Source organism: Mixophyes fleayi, chromosome 5 (assembly GCF_038048845.1).
Source record: "Mixophyes fleayi isolate aMixFle1 chromosome 5, aMixFle1.hap1, whole genome shotgun sequence".
Classification (NCBI taxonomy): Eukaryota; Metazoa; Chordata; class Amphibia; order Anura; family Limnodynastidae; genus Mixophyes; species Mixophyes fleayi.
Window position 1 is genome coordinate 203,397,301 of NC_134406.1, and position 21,408 is coordinate 203,418,708.

A 21,408-nucleotide genomic window follows, 5' to 3' on the forward strand; every position below is an offset into this window, starting at 1 on the left:
TGTCCGTTACTATTAGTTTACAATTTATATTGAAACTAGTAAGTGTGACTCCTCAATGTCTCCCCTGTTTTATAGTTGAAACAAAAATACAGATTAACATGTTAATGTAGTGAAAACAGTTTGGTGTATCTCAGTGGCCCCTCTCCCTTGAGGGGGTGGCAGTGGCGTAAATATTAATTTTGTTTTCATTTAAAAATAAAAATATTTTTGGGCTGGGTCGTATCCATGACCAAATCACCACTCATTACCTCCTGCATTTTAATGATAATTGCACAGGTGACAGTGGTGTCCAGCCCTTCTATTGCTTCTCTCATCTGCTTCCTCATCATACACTGATGCAAGAGAAGGCGAATGGTGATCCGATCATTCATAGCGCAACTTAAAGGGCTTCTGTGAAATCAACCGCTGAAGTAGTATAAATGAAGATCTAGAACTGCAGTTCAGATGAAATGTACAAGAAAATAACCATATATTCAGAATCTGCATGTGGAGAAAACAAGGCTGATAGTGGAGCCGAAGCCTTCAGTGTCGTCTATAAGTATACAGCAGCAATAATGAAGCAGTTACAATAAGAACGGGAGCTCAACCTCTACCATCAGTCCAGTTGTATACTCACAGTAATGCAACTGGTGGTACACCCAAATCCAAAAAATTAGGCTTTGTATTGCAGGACCAGATATTAAAATGAACTTTATATGGCTGACACTATGCATTAGAGGTTATGTACAGAGCAGAGAGCCACACAAAATGACTTCATTATTACACATCCTCAGAGATGCGATGAAAAGATTTGAATGTATAAATATAACAAATAAAATAAAGATAGTGTGATATCCCCTTACTCTCATTATCTTTTTAAGACATAAATGGGGTTACAATCCGGCAAATGGTCTTGCAAGTTGTCCACATGGAGCATGAGCAAAAAGGGTGATGTCATGATGCCTCTATTCATAGCTGTTTGCTAGCTTCAGATGATAACATGGAGGCCCCGTCCCATTTAGCAGCCACACTCCTTGTACCCTCGTTAGTTCAGCCACTTAGTAATATGGTTGTGCGTCTCTGTAAGTGCATGGCAGAAAAATACTGTAGGTGCATTTGCACAGGTTTTTGAAGGCCGTAAATGACCCTTAACACTCTATAATCTGAATAAATACTTTAATACATTTCGTCTGCGCTACCTCATTTGTGCTGCATGAAGAATTACATGTACATAGTAGGGTCGTTACTATATTTTTTAAATTTTTATCTGACTAAATCTTAAAAATTGCCGCTTGACAGGTATTGCTTGTAACAGTTAACGGGACACCAGTTGATTACCATACTATAAATACGGCGCTTCCTATAGAGAACGGACCAACTAAAATAGATATGTATTCTACACCACAATACAAATGGGAGCATACAGATGAAATCTCAGGTAAGAGGCTTTCCAGAACCTTTGTCAAATTATTCTATGTCATCTGAATGGAATAATAAAATTGTCAGTTTAAAATCTGCATTTGTTTATTTTTATTTTTTTGTTAAATGTATTAATCATATTATTTTATTCTGACTGAACTGGTAGTATATATTTTAAATCACTTTCCCAAACCTTTTTGTAAGTTTTTAGTTAATTTGAACTAATTGTCAGTTAATAACATTAATGGCTTCAGCACACCATAGCACCCTGCTCGTTCCCATTAACTTGGCTAGCTGTCATCACAATTCATTTTTAAAACTATAGGATGCAATTAAAACTCCCTATCCACCTCCCTAAAATTCATTAAGCTGCAGAGCCCAAGGATGAGGTTTAACATTGGGACATTGAGACCCAAACCTCTTGGAATGTTATCCAAATAGAGCCTGTATTATTGCAATAGCAGAACAGACTCATGTCGAAGATCAACTAGAGTTAAATTAGATGGGGAGGCAGATATGCCAGATCTGGCCCTATAGCAGATATTTACTTATACTGTGTGTACAACACTAGCACTGGCAAATGGGCCTGGATAAATTCTTTCATCCTTTTTGCAGATTGCTGAAACCAGGCAAATATCTAAAATGCTGAATATTGCAACTTAATAATTAAATTGTTTTTAATTATGATGCTTAATTGTTCTAATCCTTTGTAAGTTGAATTATTCTGATTTCTCATTTACCAATCATGGAAAGATAATTCTAATAAATAACTGTCCAATTTGTATATTAAACGAACATTAAATATAAAATATAAGTTTATTTACGTAAAAGAGTTTCTAATAATAATTAAAATAGAAATGTAAAAACTTAAGGAGCTGTTCAGAGCCTAAGATATTTGATAAATGGTTGTGAGTGTGGGGAGATATAGCGCACAGCATACTTCCTGTCAGTAATCCCATTGAACCCTGCAGTCAGCCACTTTTAGCCATCTTTGAAACAGATGGATAACAGAGAGCAAAAGGATGCACTCGACTTCATAGAAAATGTATAGCAATATTTATATATATATTTTTTATCACAGAAACAGTTGTATGTTTAAAGCTCCACAATAACATTCTCAATACATTTTATTAACCTTCTTCATCCTTTAGCCAGAGCCCCATGCAGCTGTTTTTTTCCTAGGGCTCCCCCAGTTCTGTAATACAGAACCAGCAATTCCATTCCCCACTTTCAAATGTCAGTGGAGGGGTGTGTGAGCGGGAAGACCAGTCGCCAGCTGCATTCTATTGATTGTAGCTTGTGATTGGTCCTTCTACTCACGCCCCCCTCTTCCTACTATTGACTGGGACTGTGAGTAGAACCAGAAAAAGTAAGGAGAAGGTTAGTAAAATGTATCTAGTAGATAGTAGTAATGCTTTAAATCAACAGTTGTGCTATGACAGAGAATTACTAACATGTGTTCCACCAGAAAAGAAAGAAGAAGAAGAAGAAGGAGAAGAGATGGAGGAGGAAGGATCTGAAAAAAAAGAAAACACAAAGGTTCACGTAATGGTGGTTGCATTGCAATTTATCATGAAGCAAAGTTATATTTGTGCTCTCATTTCTATGATGGTAAGATATTATATAAAGTATATATTATTATTAGTAATAATAATAATAATAATTACTATTGAATGCAAAGAAATTAAAACCTCGTGGAAGCTACTGTGTATATTTTTAGGCTAGACTGAATATTATTGCACCTGTTCAGTTTTTTATTATTTTCCAAAGCCCAAAGAACAAATAAGAATTGCACATTGTTTTGTTTTGTTTTAAAGGGAAGGAACACATACCTTGTGGCAATTTTTGCTAATCACTGGTTTTCACAATGATTGTCAGAGAAGAGAGTGGGTAGGATGGGGGCTTTCAGTGCCATAAAGGGCAGAATCTGATTGATAATGAACAGCTCATTATAATTCAAATGCCTCCTTCTATGGCAATGAATACTTCAATATATTTAAGCCCCTCCTGACTTTATAGGGCACAAACCAGCAATCAGCATTTACCAGAATGTATGTCTATAGCCCCTCTAATCATTGAAGATTTGGCATGCTGATAACAAGGGCACGTAACGTAAGACAAATTGTATAGATATAGATATAATAACAATATAACATGAATTATTACTTACAGATGCATGCAAAGTGATGAGTCTTTTAATAGAGAAATGAATAAATGCTGCATTTTCCATTTAAGATTTTTTGAAATATGCATATTTCTATATATATATTTTAATATCTTGTAAAATGGGTTATAATTTACAGAATATCATGTAAAGTCAGTAAGTAATGGACCAGCTTTAGCACTTTCATTACTTGGCTTTTGTTTGTTTTTTTCTTACTAGGCTTGGAGTATCACATACCACAGTTGGTTGACATTTGTGTTATTAATCTGGTCATGTGCCCTCTGGATGATTCGTGATAGGAGGAAGTACGCCATGATTAGTTCACCGTTTATGGTTATCTATGGCAATTTGTTGGTAACATTGCAATACATATGGAGCATAGACTTGCCATTGGAACTTCCTGAAGTTTCAGGTCTTCTTGAGCGAAAGAAACCAGAGGAACTTGCATCTAAGGTGAACTAATAGCACAGATTATTCTGATAGTAAAAAGAAGTGTTAAATACAGAACCAGTTTTCAGATGACCGCTAAGCAATACAGACATAGTATTCTCTGTTGGCTAGTCCACAATACAGAAGCCATTCTAAGGTGGCTAGTGTACAATGCAGAAGCCAATCTTTTTGGCTATTAACCAATAGAGACAATATTTTTTGTTGGATAATATACATTACCAGACCCTATATAAACATTGTACAATATACATTGTTAATATACAATACAAGTCCCCATTCTTTAGTGCATGTTATACAATACACTCCTCATTATGTGGTTGATAAAATACAATGCAGGCCTTCTCCGATGGTGGCTATTCTACATTACAGAGCTTACTTTCTATTAGCTAACATATAATTTAAACCCCATTCTCTGGTGGCTAGCATACACTATGGAATCCAGTCTGGCAGCCAGGGTACAAAACAGAGTCAGCTCTGCTCCCTCTATTGCCTGCACTATGTGCCTCTGCAAGTGCTGTGTGCTGCCATTAGCAACTACTAGACAGCACTCAGCAATCTAATTGGCAAAGCATTGTTTACTGCTTGTACAAAGGACTCTAGCAGCCAATTCGTGTCTATTGCATATGTCCAGTACAGACCATGTTGGTAATTTAGTGGACAACTTGTACTGATTTGAGGCAGTGGGCTGGACATTGGGGCATACAATAGTTATATAAGCAAACAAGGGGGACAGAAATGGGGCAAAATGAGACAAGCTACAAGTTGTATATATAAAAGTCAAAGGTCTAGTGCAACTGATTGTGAAGTTATCAATACCTTTGAAAAAATGTGAAATAGCCTGAAAGAGGCGATGTTTCCACTCCAACCTGTTTTTTTAAAATTCAAGAATGAGGAAATAATAAATATGATAAAAGTCATGAATATTTTTTTAAAATTAAATACATGTGAAAAGTCAGTTTATAATTTGCATTACATAACAAAACATAGCAAAACAAAATTTGGATGAACCTAACACTGTACAATGTTTGAGATTTGTTTACTGTATATATTAAATATTGAAAAAATGTTGGCATTGAGTCAAACATCACATCAAAACCAGACTGGACACCATCACTGGTAGACCGAAAGATCATATGTCAAAATGCGTGAGCGTGATGTATAATAAGTGATAAATGACAAGTGATGGCAGAAGATTGATATGTTGTTAGTGACTAGTTGTGCAAAAAGGGAATTGTGAGTGAGAAACTGATACAGAATTTATCATGCTGACTCTTTAGGAGTATAGGTGGAAACAGGTATATATTAAATTGAACTGTGAGCAAACCAGATATTGTAAAACAATCTTAAAAATAAATAGATATTACTTCTGTTCTATCTATAGCTGATTTCTTATATTCACTCATCACTCTTTTTTTCATTATTCAATATTCATCCCTCATGACTCATCCCACATTGCAAGTCACTCAGGACTGGTCTGTCGTCACTTATCCCTCAAATTACATTATTTCACACTTATAACGGGCCACTTGTCATGCATCACTTATCACTTCTCATGCCCACACTTCACAAGCTGACAAATTATATGGGCCGATCTGGTTCTGATGTTTAAAGCTGACCAATGACGATGTCCTACAATGGACACTGTAGACTGAAACTTGTTTCAATGACCAGTCTCTGGAAATACTATAGGAAATGAAAAATATTCATGTCTGGATTCATTTTTTTTAACTGTAGTTTGTTTCTTTAAGGCTACTTTAAGTATGTATTATAAAATGATTCTATTCTATACTGGTCAGCATATATGATAGAAGACACGTTCGGAAAGGATGTATATTATTGCAGAAAAATACACAGGACTGGAGATATAAAATAGATGTAAAAATATAGCTAGAAATGTTAACCCTGTCTGATTTATTTTCTTTGCTTTGATCTAGATACTTTTTTTAGTTACATTTTGGCTTTTGCTCAGACAACATCTAACTGAGCAAAACCTGCTAAAGATGAAAGAAGCAACTTTATCAGAAATTAAAGTTGGAAGTCAAGACAAAGGTAATACATCTCCTAGAGCATTTATCAAGTTTTTATTTTGTTAACGTTGGTAATTATAAAAAAAAATCCTTTTACAGGTATAGCAAACTTTAAACTGATATTTAATGCATCACATGACATGCAACACAATGGTACACAATGCGTAAGAATGTCAACTTAAAGCTTTATGAGTTGCGTGATTGAATTTTTGTTGAATCTTGACTTTTTAAGTGCATTAATACTATTGATTTTGCTAGAGGAAGAATTACAAACAGATGAAGGTGAAGGAGAAGAAGATGAAAATGATATTATGAAGGTGCTGGGGAACATGGTGATGGCAATGTTTGTCAAGTATTGGATTTACGTTTGTGGAGGAATGTTCTTCTTTGTCAGTTTTGAGGGGAAAATAGTCATGTACAAAATCATCTACATGATGCTCTTCCTGTTCTGCGTAGCTCTGTATCAGGTACAGTATGTTACATGTGTAATATGTCTATTGTCTGCTCACATTCCCTTATCTTCTATTATAAAAAGCTCTGTTATAGCCTAATATGCTATAGATGGGAATACTTTTATCATTCTGCATAATGGCATATTGTGAAAGCAGTGAAGATAAACAATAGATATAAAAGTGACACTTACACATTATAAATCAATAAGGACTGTTGCTAGACTGTTGAACCATACTTACAATGTATGTTAAAATTGATACCAGAATGCATCAAAATGTAATTACACAAGTAAAAGCTATTGGAGGCTAATCTTTGATTAAATGTTCCATTTAGTGAGTTTTTTGTCACTTATTTTTCTTATTCTCAATCCTTAGAACACTCAGCACTCTTTATTCTCTATTATTTTACATCCCAGAGCGTCAAGTGTAGTATTAGTATTAGTGTAGTACATAACCTAACCCTGGCCTTATATTATAAGCTTACATATTCACTGTCTCATCTTCTCCTGTTTGATAGACTTTACTAGTACTACAATGAAAGTCCTATCCAAACTAAATGATATTCATTTTATCCTATTAGATCTTTTTAAATTATTTTCCTGTGAATTGTTTCTCCTCCCTTGGCGTCTGTAATGTTCATTCACACAGGATCATTTAACAGAAACATGACTGCTTGCAATAGCGAGTTTTTATTTCTTCCAATTAAAGTCAAAGTTTTTTTGTTTAATATGATTTACAAGAGAGATCCAAAATGCCTTGAAAATGCTGGAAAAAAAAAAGCATGTTTGTATGGGCAATGCATTAAGCAGCTACTTACAGTTGTTCTTCTGCCATCCCTGCCATAGTATTTTTCATGTTTTTCAGTCAACAGTTTTAGGTGCCTCAGGGATGTTTGTATGTCCTATTCTTACCTCACAATTTTAATTAAGCCTTGCATCTCCATGATTATATCAGAGCTTACATTTTCCCATGTAAATTTGTCTATATCTCCAGTTTTGCTATGACTATTATTGAATCTGTTTTTGAATCTACTGCCCAGTTGACCACTGAATTGCTTTGCAGTTATATGAAGATTTAACTAAATTCTTCTCTTTATATTTAATTTCAAAATTTTAGGTGCACTATGAATGGTGGAGACGGATTTTGAAATATTTCTGGATGTCTGTGGTAGTTTACACCATGTTGGTGCTTATCTTAATTTATACTTACCAGTTTAAAGCCTTTCCACCCATTTGGATGAATATGACAGGATTAAATGAAGAGAAGTACGTTTGACCAATGACATACTTTTATTCCTTTCTTTACACTTTCAGTTCGAAAAAGCTTAATAATTTTTGCTATAATGTGCATCAATTATTTAATTAGTTAAAGATAGATTGTTAGGTTCTTTGCTACTGGGTATACAGTTATTATATCAAACCTAAATATCAACAACATAGAACACAGTAGAAAAGTTCCACTATATCTACTAACTACCAATAATCCATGCTATATTTTACTTTAATAATGCATAAACCAGCCATTTCCTATAACTTTATCCTCAAGGCATGTGTATATTGTAGAATATCCCAAAAATGTACACTGAAATCTGAACTTTGAAGACACTTTTAATTTTAAAATATTTTCATGTGCAAAGATAAAATCAGTGATGATATTAACGTAAAAACACTCAGATCACATTTAAAATATTATCTTTAACATAAGAAATACTTTATACATTAAAATTAACTTATTTTGTGATATTATAGCCATATACCAAGTAAGATAAAAATAGTATATTGAATATGTAAAATTAGTATAAATTATATCCATGCAGAAATATATAAGAGAAGAAATCTACGTAACTCTAAAGTGTTTTGGATCTATTACATGTTAATCTGTCACATATTATTTAAGGCAATGGTAGGCAACAGGGTGCCAATCGGGCTTCTTCTGTGGCCCTCCAGCCGGCTGCTCTAAATCTTGTCAGAACTGGGGCAGCCAATGTCTGCGTCACATGACCTCCTCTGTAGGAAGAGGGAGTGCACTGTGCTCTTATTCCTTCCTCTGTGCAGTCTATGGACTTGTCCACATGGGTGTTTTGGATTTCATATCAAGGAAACTGCAGAGAAAGTAGCGCACAATAGAGATTGGGGTCTACACTATGCCATATCATTTATAATATCATTTGATTGACATCATGAGTATGCCTAAAATTATATAGCACATAATATACACATCATAAACAGTACTTAATAAAATTTAAATTGCAGTTGATAATTTTGATAATGTTGACTGAAAATGAAATAAAGTCTGAGAGCTTACACGGAATGTTGTAAGAAGATTTTGGTTCTAAATGTTACCTTCAATTAAAGTTTATTTATTTTTCCAAAAAATATTCTCCTCTTAAATGTGGAGCACAATCATAATAATAATTAATTTGTGCTTGAAATTTAAAAAGTTAAAAAAAATTGGCCATAAAACAAAAAAGTTTTGGTTAATTAATGCTTTGGTAGATTTACATTTTGAAGAGTAATTTCCTCCTTTCTCTTTTGAAAGCTTATTTAATGAATTAATTATCTTTAATATTTAAAATGAATATAATGTACAACTTGCAAACAAATATAAGGATATTCAATATCATCAAAGGGTTCCTACACCACTTAAAAGCACTCCTGAGTACACTCTGGAAGAGCTGGTGGTCTGCTCATGGAACTCTTAGATGACTTCAAAATCCTCATATATCTCTGTATTGGTACAATTATGTAGATACATGCATATAACTCATGGTATTCTGTCCTAACTTTACACCTTGCTTTGTTTTTCAGGCTAGCAGATCTCGGTTTAGAAAGATTTAGTTTGACTGACCTGTTCACTCGTATATTTATCCCAACTTCTTTTTTGTTGGTGTGCATATTACACCTTCATTACTTTCATGACCATTTCCTGCAGCTCACAGACCTTAAGGCTGTAACCAGCAAACAGGACAACACAATTTACAGGTAGGAAAAAAGAAATCGTAATGCAGCCGCTGAGGCACACATGTAATAATGCTGTATTTGTCCGTGGTGCTGTCCGTTTATGTGTTCTTCATTCTTTTACAGGCACTAATGAGCAGACATTACTGATGTAAATAAACAGCATGGTATTTTTACCTATATTAGAGACTTGTGTTTAGCATTTTAAAAAGTGTGTAAAGTAAGATAAGAAAACATATATGCCCAAAAAAATTGAATGTTATGTTACCTATTATTGTAATTTCTTTAATGTATAAACCACACATTTTCCTGATCTTATTAATCTCTGACAAAATTATTTAGATATGATACATTGCCTCAGTTTAAAATATTTTTCCAGGTTCAGTAAACTCTTACATAAAACATATGTTTCTTATTTAAATAAATACATCTGAACATTGGAAATATGTGGAAATAGCAAGTCTAAAATGGTAAATAACATACCCACCACACTTATTGGGTTAAGGGGCACCACTAAAAGTAAATGCAATGTGCTTTACATAAAAGAACTACTACTGTAATTACTTTCAGAAATATGTACGTAAAAGTTTCTGGAGTGTTACAAAAAATGTTTAAATAAAGCGATGAACCTTACAAGGGAGGGTGATCGTTTTTCCCCTACATACGGCACATTTCATATTAATTAAGCTGCTCACATATGCATTGATTTGGTCTCATGCTGTCAAGGTACTTGTGACCTTAAAAATCTATTTTGTATGCATGTTAAATATATCAAGTTGATCACATTTAGACTGTTCTGTGTGTACAAATCATTCAATAAAACATTCTGAAAAGGTCTTTCAATTTAAATCTACAGATTTAATGCATGTGGGGTTACCTATACACTTACTGAAAGACACTACAATAAGCCTTACTGAACCTACAATTACTTAGGGCAATACAGCAGTTTGTGATGAGGTAAATGGCAAATAGGATATTATATCAATTATATTATCTCCTGTTTCTATTTGCAGGAGTTGTTGATTTTTTTTTTCTCCAGTAGTTATAAATCAAATAATTTAGACAAATCAATTTTGTTAATCATGGTAGGAAACCGAGTCTGAAATACTAAACACAACAATTAAAAAACATTTGTAGTATTTACTTTTACAACTCTTTAAAATAAAGAACATAACTTATTTTATGTTGTGTCATAGTTGTGTTTGTGTTTAGTTCAACACTTGTTTAGTTTAAACATTTTTATTTTTTTGGTTATGACAATATTTTAAATTTAGAAAACATATGGAGAAATCCACTCTTAAAAGCATGTGTGTCATATGTTCAGAATTGGCTTTCTCCTTTACCTTAATATCAATATCTGTGTAAATTGAATGTCTTGATTTTTTGTATTTTATATAGAGCAGTCCTGTAGTCTCCAGCATATCCTGAGTGTATTCCCTAAGTATTTTCCCTCATGATGGTGGGGTAGCATATGGAACTAATCAATGCATATTTGTCTGCCTATCCAGTCTCTTCAAAGTGTTTGTTGGTACTTGGATATTTAATATTCAAAGATGTTGATTAAGTGTTTTAGTATGTATAAATCTTTATACTTTATATACTTATTGGCATAAATTCCTTTCATACTCAGCTCCATAGCTCACAGATTGGATTGTAATGTTATCAGAACAATTGCCAGTGTAAATGTAAGATTTGCAAAAAGAAAGGCTTGCGTTTATGTCTTAAATGGTTGGGTCCTATCACTTACCCCCTTCAGAACTCAAATTAATGGACTTACAATGTTTCATCAATTTTTTTTTTGCTCCCAAATATAGTTAGCTGACGATAATTTTGCAGCTTACTATAACCATATTACATTACAAGGTTTATCATTCGCAAATATGAATAAAACAAATGAAAATGAAAATGACCAATATCAGGGACAATTGCAATATTTTTACAGGGGAATTCCATTTCTTTGTTATTCACCAAAATATTTATATGCTTTGTATATACATATTCTGCAAACACTACATACAGTATATTTAGGCTGCAAACATGATCCAGTGTAAGTAAAATGGTAATATAACTATTTTTCTTCATATTCCAATCCATAAGTCTGGACCAGACAGCAGATTCTGGCCACCTGCAATCCCCTTGGCAATTGCCTAAGAAGATAACTACTAGCCCCAGTCTGGTTTAATGCACAATTAACAAACCATTATACTAGCTGACAACATTCCTTTTGTAGTTCTGTGTAAGGACTTTTTGGCAAAGTAATCTCTTTTCAGGCTTTGTTTTCATGTACACTGTCAACCTAGGATGCTTTATTTTCATTACTATTAATTTTACAAATATTCCATCACTATTCATTTTCCAACTACCACTGTGACATGCATCTTGTCATATTCTGTTTCATCCTGTTTAACAGTTTTCCTTCTCTCTCTTAACTCATTTTTCATTGCATGCATTCTTGTGCCTCCATCTCTCAACTCGTAGCCATGCCAAAGTTAATGGTCGTGTTTACCTAATAATAAATAGGTGGGTATTAAAATGTCTAATTTATGACCATCTAACAATGGCCAAAACTACATGAACATTCCAGCAAATTATGAATATTATATGTGTTAATACCTCAGTTGCATGTGCTTGAAAACCACATTTTAAAATAGGGGTGATGTATTTGGAATACTACAGTCGCTTTGTTTGCATTGAGTATTTAAACGCATACTATATTTTCAGAAACAAAAGGTTTGTAATGTGTGGAAAGTAATATACAGTTTTCAGATGAGGTGATATACACGAATGGTTATTAATAAATGATTAATTAAATAACAACAAAATAATATTAATTCATATAAATATTTTGTGTACATACTTTTTGTTTTTTAAACGTAACGCTACAAAACCTGCAGTGTTATTATAATCATTGGGTTGTAGCATTGTTGTTGTTGCTATTTATTGATGCTATAGAGAACAAATTTACCTTAGAAACTGTGATAGCTACATTCTACATGTAGATGATACTGTCATCAACTAAAACATGCATAACTTTAAATGATGCATTATAAAGTTTTCACATGGTTATTTATTTTTCTTTAGGAAAACTTTTCATTTCACGTGTCTGTTGATACATTAGGGAGTAGCTAGTACATTATTGTGTGTGTTATATATATATATATATATATATATATATATATATATATATATATATATATATATTTTTATATATATATATATATATATATATATATATATATATATATATATATATATATATATGGTAATTGGGATTATTACTATATCAGGGACTGGAACAGTGTATTGCAAGTTGAATACACTTATAAGCGGATAATGTTCACTAATGCTAGTATTCTTATTTTGCATGAAACATATAATGAATGGTAAAATGTAATTTTAAAGTAATTGCATATAAGTCACAATACGAATCTTTTATATGTGAGAGATGTCTAATACCTATACATATTTTACTATATGCACAAATTACACACATAAACGTCTGTCATAGTAGTCAAGTCTGTATAAATCTTAAATCCATACATTGTGCAAATGTGCATGCAATATTATGCAAGTTCTCAAACTTGTGAACCCTTTTAATTTTCATATAAATATATAGTATGGGTATAATGAAACTGCATGTCCTAATCGTAACTGTACTATTCGATAGGAACCTTCTTTGCAAGTTGTTATGCTGCATGACTTACTTTTAATAAAACATCTTCAATTCTCATATTCCTTTTCTCTTTCTGTTTTAATTGCTCTTGAGCAGCATCAAGAAAAAAATTCCAATGCACCAAAATGAGTAAGTTCTGTGAAGCCATGAAATGCACCTAATGACATGTTGTCATTTCATGCTTCTACTTCTTAAACTCTGACTATTTTCTCCCACGGGGAAAATATCAAGTTTAAGTGTTAAAACGACACTGCGTACAACATTGCAATGCAAGTCACCAATACAGTCTTCCTTGTTTATATACTGAAATAGGAATGCAATGCAAATACTATTGATTCTGTTTTTGTTTGGCGAAGATTATTTCTCCCACGATGGATGTAAAATAGACGACTAAGGCGTAATTTTAACCCACAGATTGGTACACCCAGATGGAAGTTTGCCTGACTTAACCATGATGAACTTAACTACAGAGGCTGAAATGCTGGAAGAGAAGCAGGAAAAACAGCTGGAGGTGTACGCGCAACAAAAAGGTCATGATCAGGAGTCAGCGGAAGAATGGCAGAAAAAGGATGACAAGGGTGAAGGATATAGTGATGGTGATGATGATGATAACGAAGAGAAGGAGGAGGCAGAGGAAGAAGAATCAGAAGAGGAGGAAACTTCAGGTATTGGTGAACCACTTATCATTAAGTTGTCCTTCTAGTCTTGTTAATCACTTTTTAATAATGCAATGACACATTTTTTAATATTTTACTATGTTTTTATATTGGGACATCATTTGATAGACTTCAATATATATGTTCTCTTTTTCTGTGCTAGGTGTAGGAATAGATTTCTCAACTAATTTTCTTGAAATATGGATTATTAGTTCAAATTAGAAGGAAAACCTACTAGGCACAGTATTTGGGATTCACATTAAAAACTAAAAGGGTTTCAGATAAAATGAGTATGTGTAGCAAAAAAAACAAAAACAAAACATTATTGCAGTAGCGTGTCAGCTAGAAAATTCTATGGGGCATATTCAATTGACGGCGGGATCGCCGAAAATCCCGCGCTTATAAAATATTACCGTTATTACGGTAATATCTCGAGCTGCGAGCTGAAATCCAGCGAGTAAATTACCGTGTTAATGGTTTTCCCCGGCAGGATAACGGTAATATTTTTTGAGCGCGGGATTTCCGGCGATCCCGCCGTCATTTGAATATGCTCCTATGTGATGTTGAATACTTTTGTGTCAAAAGAAACAAAAGTATTATAGGAGTGATTTGCTAGCTTTCAGAGCACAGAGGCCCCTTCACATTTGTAAACTTGCCTGATGAAGGGGCCTCTGTGCTCTGAAAGCTAGCAAATGTAACATTTTCTTTTGGTTAGCCAATAAAGGTATCACTCCTATAATACTTTTGTCTTTTTTTGACACGAAAGTATTCAACATCACATAGATAAAATGAGTAGAAGCTTTTGTTAGGGGTGTTATATTAAAAAGGTGAAATTAAGTAAAATATGACGATAAATAGGTGAAAAATGTCTCCTGTTTTAGTACATGTATAAAATATTTTATCAAAAGACCCAGTATCCAAAAAGGCTCCAAAATTAGGGGAAAAAAGTAAATAATTGATGCTGCTCTGTGATATCATACACAGACATGATAACTAGCTGCCTCCCCCATAGTCACTGCGAGGAGCACTGCTACACAAGGTAACTAGAATGGGAATTCTAGTGGCTGCATAGGCAACACAATTCTTAAATATATTTTAGTATATATTAGGTGTGGTCCTCCAAAATAGAGGAAAAATATTTTATCCAAAATGGATACTATACATGTACTATGAAAATATAAAAGATGTGTCTGTCTTGATAACAAAATGTGTGTTTTCATGGAAACTAATTGGACCAAATAAATATTTATGACATTTTGTTTTATTTTTATTCAGAGTCCAGAAATAAGTGGCATTTAGTTATTGACCGCCTGACAGTTCTTTTCCTAAAGTTTTTGGAATACTTCCATAAGTTACAAGTTTTTGCCTGGTGGGTTCTGGAACTTCACATAATAAAAATAGTTTCTTCATACATCATATGGGTGACTGTGAAAGAGGTATGGCATTTTGTTTTATTTATAAATGGTTCTATGTTTAAAATATATGCACATAAATGTGACAAATAGTCATTTCATGTTCATATTGAAATGTTATGTGCATTGTCGAGTTTTCTCATTTGTGTTATTTTATTACAAGGCTCATCTATTAAATCTCAGCTTTTCTTTCTTCTCAGTAGTTAACCTGCAGCACGATTATATTGGTAGCCTAGGAATGGCATTGTATTTAATAGGATATATTGCTCACAAAAGTGTTAAATATTAATCAAATTTATATTTGTTAACAAGTTTATTAAAAAGGGATATTACAGACACATCTACATGAAAGGGATAATCCATCCGACAATATTACCTCCTTTGGCTCCTTTCCACAGTGGCAGATTAGAGGTGTGTTTTGGGCGTTAGCTCTGGGCCCAGATCTCCCACTTATAAACTGAGTACTGCAAGTGTGACATAGAATAAAGAAATAGAGCATGTTCCCGTATATTCCAGTGTAGTAAGGGAGATTCTACTGGCATTTATTGCAAAACACACAAAAGAGTGTGAAGCAGAATATATTAAACTACTTGGAGCCTGATGTAGCGTTGGATGCAATTCACACTGAATTCGTAAGTGTAAACTGCATCCTGTAATTTGCATAGCTTTAGAGCCCTGCGGCTCAGAATACTATGCAAATTACATACCACTTTATCTGCCTTATGGGCTGGTGTGCATGATACACTTAAGTGTATCAGTCACAGCAGCCTTTTTTAAGCAGATAAATAAATAAATAAATTCATGTAAAAAAAAAATAGTGCCGCTATCCCCCTAAACATCACTAAAGTTGGTTAAGCTGTTTGGGAGGGGATTTTCTTTTTAAAGTTTAATTTTTTATACAGAAGGGTCTGTTACACCAGGAGAAAGCACCTGCAAAAGATTTGTCTCCTAGTGACCTATCTGCGGCTGCTTTCAATCAGCATAGCATGTAAAGAGTGTGAACACCCCTTTACATTGCTAGGCTCGCTCACTAACTTCCCCGTTCCACCTCTCGAAGCGCAGAGAGGTGCAAGAGGGAGATCAGTCTCAATCGGAGGGCAATACTGACAAGGAAGATGCCCATATCATCAAAGAGGTCATATGTAGGAATTGGAAGACTCTTGGCGATATCAGCAAATTGGAATTTATTGTTTTGCAGAAATGAGCAGATTTTTCTGCCATGTGTATACAGAATTGAACAGTCCTTTGACGTTTTATGAAGGGCATCTGTGTGGACGTTTAGGCCAGTGTTTGCCAACCTTTGACACTCCAGGTGTTGTAAAACTACAAGTCCCAGCATACCCTTCCAGCAATAAGCTGCTATATATTGACAAAAAAGCATGCTGGGAATTCTAGTTTAACAACAACAGGAGTGCCACAGGTTAGCCAACACTGATTTAGGCAATAATTTCTGGGACTGCAATCCCTGATAATAATGTCAGCAATAGTAATTAAGTCCATTCTAATCCCTGCCTACTATCACTTTGAACCATCCTTAATTAATTACAAGGTTATGCTTTGCAATATAAAGGATGGCACAAAAGGTTTGAAACTAGTGAATGATCACAGTCATTTCAATGGACATGCAAAAACCATGTTGTTTTCCATATCCAAATAGATCCTGTGGGCAGTCCAGGAATACCTCCAAACGCACGCTCCATCCCTTGTAGTTCATTAGAACATCTTGTCCTGCTAAATACAGTTTTGGTTTTTTTTGCATTTCAGTGTAGGAACAGGTGCATGACTGCTAGCCCACATTTGGCATGGAATGTCCCATTCCACCCAGCGCCTCCCATAAAAAGCAACGTTTATTCAGTACACCACGCAATGCAACTATCCACAAAACGGTTTTAAATCTGCAGAAATAAGTACTTGACGTCACAAAAGAAGCAAAAACTGCATGTGTGCTGCTCCTCCACATTTCTCTACATTTATAAAAAAAAAACTTTTCTGTGCAAAATAATGATCACTTGTTTTAATGTATGGCTATAGACAAACAGAACGGACATAAGTCCAGTTTTCAAATAGGGTGTATTTTTACAAATGTAAAGATCAGCTAATGAAGGGGAAATAGTTGTCACATTGTAACCGAAATTATCCAGTTCGATGCTTAAAAATTTTTGTTACATGTTTTCACTATATTAAAGGTTGCAGTATAGCATGTTGGCTTTAGGAGCAATAAATTGTGATTGTATGGCAGACACTGATTTCTAGTATGAATAGTATGAATAGACTAATGAATATATTTCTTATTTTGTGATACAGGTATCTTTACTCAATTATGTTTTTTTGATTGCCTGGGCATTTGCCTTACCCTATTCCCAGTTTCGGCCATTAGCATCCAGTGTTTGCACTGTCTGGACATGCGTGATCATTGTATGTAAAATGTTGTATCAACTTACAACTATTGAACCACTGACCTTTTCCAGTAACTGTACCATGGTAAGTGACATTGTATGTACAACACAATCCAGAATACTTACCAGTATAATATTTAGGGTTGCAACATTTTATTAACATAATTTGGAGAGGCACAAAATGCTACATTTACCTTAAAGACAATCAAAAGTACAATTTGACCGTAAGAGCTGAATTATTGAAGACTAAGGGCTTATTCACAAATAAGTAAGAATGCATGAAAACACACGCTTTAGTAATGTATTTTAATACGTTTTCCATGTGCTTCATATGTGTTACTCATTTACCAATACAGACCTTCAGTGCGCGTTAGCGTATGAGAAATAGGCCATACTGTGTTTTAACATTTTAAATGTCGCTTTAAATTTTTTGAATGCAAGGCTGGGAACAAGTCCATAAGAAGCCATTCAACTTATTTTTTTATATATTTTTCATGTTTTAGTTAATGGCTTAATGGTCATTAATAGCAGATAGGGGTTAACAAGCCCTAAATCATCAGAATGCAGATACTTGTCATTATAAATGTAAATTAGTCTATTCACAAATATGAATACTGTATATTCTATGTTACATTTTGTTATGTAAAATGTATTTTTTAAAATAACATTTGCCTGTGTATACAATATAAAATGCATTCCATTTATTTTAAAGGGTCAGCTTTAGGTGTGTAATATTAATGTCTAAGGGCCTGATTCATTAAGGCACTCAAACGAAGCTATTGTGCATTTTTTTTAACAACGCACAGAATTTGGGCATACGCACGTCTATATTCAAGATGGAGCGGATGTAAAAATACGTGTTGATGAATATGGGCCTAGGTCTACTCTGCTCTAACAGGATACGTCCAATACATATGTGGAATAGAACATCCCAAAAGAATGCACAGACAAAAAAAACTATTTCATCAAAGTCACCTGTTATTAATATAGTCATTAATGACAAAACATAAAAATAAAAATGTGTGTTTTTTTTCTTCTTCTATAAAATACATTTATTTCAATGTTATTAATATCTACTGTACATAAAATACATTTTTACAGTTGCTCCTGATTGCAAACACATGTATGTTCTAGCATGTATATGTCACTGTTATCACTAGTAATTGGCACTTACTCCAAAACTTAGCTTAAGGAAGGGATAATACAGAAAAAAATGAACCTTTGAGATGTCCTAAGCTTGAATCAGGGGCTGATGTGTGCACTCGAGCTTGACATGCCCTTATTGTACATTGAATATGTGTATACGCCCAGTCACATCCCTGTTCTGCCCCTGAAATGCTGTAGTAAGGATCCTTGTCCTTTGCGCTTGAATTTGAATTGGGCGTTGCTGCGTTCTCTGGTATACGGTTTGTTCTGTGCATGCGCAGAGTGAATTTACACAAAATACGGCATGTAATCGTATTTACGTGCCTTATTGAATCAGACCCTAATAACACATTTTTCCCCAGGCAAGTGGACATTTAAGACAATATTATGTTTGTAACTGGCTTCTTACATTATTTTAGATTCTTATGTCCTTGCCCAGTGGCCATGTGGACAAGAAATGCACTACATTTGTAAACTGTTAAAGCAGCAATCCCACAATGAAGATTTTTTTCTTTGTAGTTAAGAACCTTTTATGTATGCATCTGATTATGATTTATGTTTCCATTCTCTGCCACAGTGATTCATATTAAAAAAAAACAGACCTGATTTTTTTCATGGGATTGCTACTTTAAAGATTTTGAATGGCAACATCCAGAGAGGATGCAAAATATGGGGTCATACAGATAAGGGATATTATAGTTGTTTACAGAAAGTTATCATACGTTTTCATAGTAGAGCAATAAGTGACTTCTTCTTGTGTAGGAAAGAATCAGTTCAGAGATGAAAAAAAAAGAAAATATATGCCCAGCTGCATACCTGCATGCAAGATAACCTAGTACTCTAACAATGTAAAAGAAAACAAAAGAAGTATACATATGTAAATATACAGTATTTATTGATCTACAGTATGTGGTGCATTGTTTATTTATCCTTGAATTTTAGCCTTTGCCCAATCAAACAAATGTGGTCAATGATGCAGAACTTGGAAATTCCCTTCTCTACAGTGGTCCAATTGATCCATCCGGATGGGTAGGACTAAAGAAATCCATACCACTACTTTCATACTTGCGGGTAATTAACATTTCTATATATAATTTATTTGATGCATTAAATGTTTCTAAGAACGTTTTCTATATTGGAAGCATGGTTTTCACAATGTAGCAGGAAATGGCCTACAGCGGAGTCTCCGTCCACCTTAAATTTAGGTATTATAATCGCCCCCTTTTCTACACCCATTGCTTGCACACAGATTGTTAAAAAGGTTACACAACATAATTAGCAAACCATCTCGTAATGATGTCTTGTAAAGGCAGGAGAATAGTTTGTCAACCTTGGTTGTTCCACCATTGCAAGTGTACCAGAAATTTCTGTTTATCAGTCTGCCTGATATAACCTGTGTTTGACTTACTCCTCATAAGTCAAACATCATAAATATGATACATAAAAAATAAAGGGGGGATTTATTCTGCATATCTAAATTTGTCAAATGTAGGAATAGGTACATCACTGCAATGTTTAATGTTACATAATGCAGGACAATAATGCAGTAACACGCACTAAACACTAATGACATACTAGTCATAACATGTTTAGCACTTTGAGGGCTGTGACTGCCTTCACTTTGACCCAGCACCCCCATAGGTGCTTTAATTAGTGTAACTTTCATCTAGGTCCTACCAGTGTTATATGTCTATCTATCTATCTATCTATCTATCTATCTATCTATCTATCTATCTACCCATACATGGGTCGAAGCGGAAACTTAGAAGTTGTGGTATGTAAATTTAGAAGTGGCGACAAGGAAAATGTAAGTGAATGGAATTTGATAGTTTCACAATGAAGGAAGTAGGAGAAGTGGCGATATGACATACCACCGTATACAAGACTACTTTATTTAAAGCCAGTATGTAGATGCAACTGAAGTTGTACCCAAGTTTTAGAAATTATTTGCGTAGGTACACATCCGGATGAGGTCACCTTGTCGTAATAAATGGCCATTCACAATTTGTTCAAAATGTGCACTAAAAACCTCATGATTATTTCCAAAATATGATACATATAGTGTAATTGTGTATGTGTGTGTTAGAGTGAAGGTCAGTATGAGAAGATTTAATAACTGGATATGTCATTGCTCTCTTTCTTCTCATTACAGAATAATTTACTCATGTTGTTCATATTAGCTTTTGAAGTGACGATTTACAGGCATCAGGAGTATTACAGATGCCGAAACAATGTGACTGCGCCAGTGACAAAAACAATATTTCACGATATCACAAGACACCACCTGGACGATGGAATCATTAATTGTGCCAAGTATTTCATAAACTACTTTTTCTACAAATTTGGTATGGAGGTAAGACTTTAAGTAAGATATGTAACATTTACAGCCACATGTCATTATCTGAAGCCATCCTTTCTTTCACCAGACTTATAGTGACGTCATTAAAACTAGACAGTGCAGTTCTAATGAGAGCTAAAGATGTTTTTCCTCTGTTGTGATGTTTCGTGACTGCTTTTGCTTTTGGTTTTACTTTGCCATGCAAGACTTTTTAATTACAGGATAGCATCTTTTGTGAAGAGGTAGTTTTCTGATAGGTGGATCAGAGCACTGCATATGCATAACAGTCCAGCCACCACTGTGCTCTTGGCTAAGTACTAAAACTGCAAAATCAAGATT

General features: G+C 34.1%; 1 protein-coding gene across 1 annotated transcript in view; it reads left to right on the plus strand.

Annotated features, from left to right (window-relative positions):
* PIEZO2 (piezo type mechanosensitive ion channel component 2) overlaps positions 1–21,408 on the plus strand; it is a 377,083-nt gene that overhangs the window by 245,006 nt on the left and 110,669 nt on the right. Inside the window, exons 11-22 of the mRNA XM_075213287.1 lie at positions 1,279–1,417; positions 2,867–3,009; positions 3,782–4,015; positions 5,947–6,061; positions 6,298–6,506; positions 7,608–7,756; positions 9,299–9,472; positions 13,536–13,786; positions 15,053–15,213; positions 17,494–17,670; positions 19,674–19,802; positions 20,884–21,084. Coding sequence (XP_075069388.1) covers positions 1,279–1,417; positions 2,867–3,009; positions 3,782–4,015; positions 5,947–6,061; positions 6,298–6,506; positions 7,608–7,756; positions 9,299–9,472; positions 13,536–13,786; positions 15,053–15,213; positions 17,494–17,670; positions 19,674–19,802; positions 20,884–21,084 — 2,082 coding nt within the window. The remainder of the gene's footprint in view (positions 1–1,278; positions 1,418–2,866; positions 3,010–3,781; positions 4,016–5,946; positions 6,062–6,297; positions 6,507–7,607; positions 7,757–9,298; positions 9,473–13,535; positions 13,787–15,052; positions 15,214–17,493; positions 17,671–19,673; positions 19,803–20,883; positions 21,085–21,408) is intronic.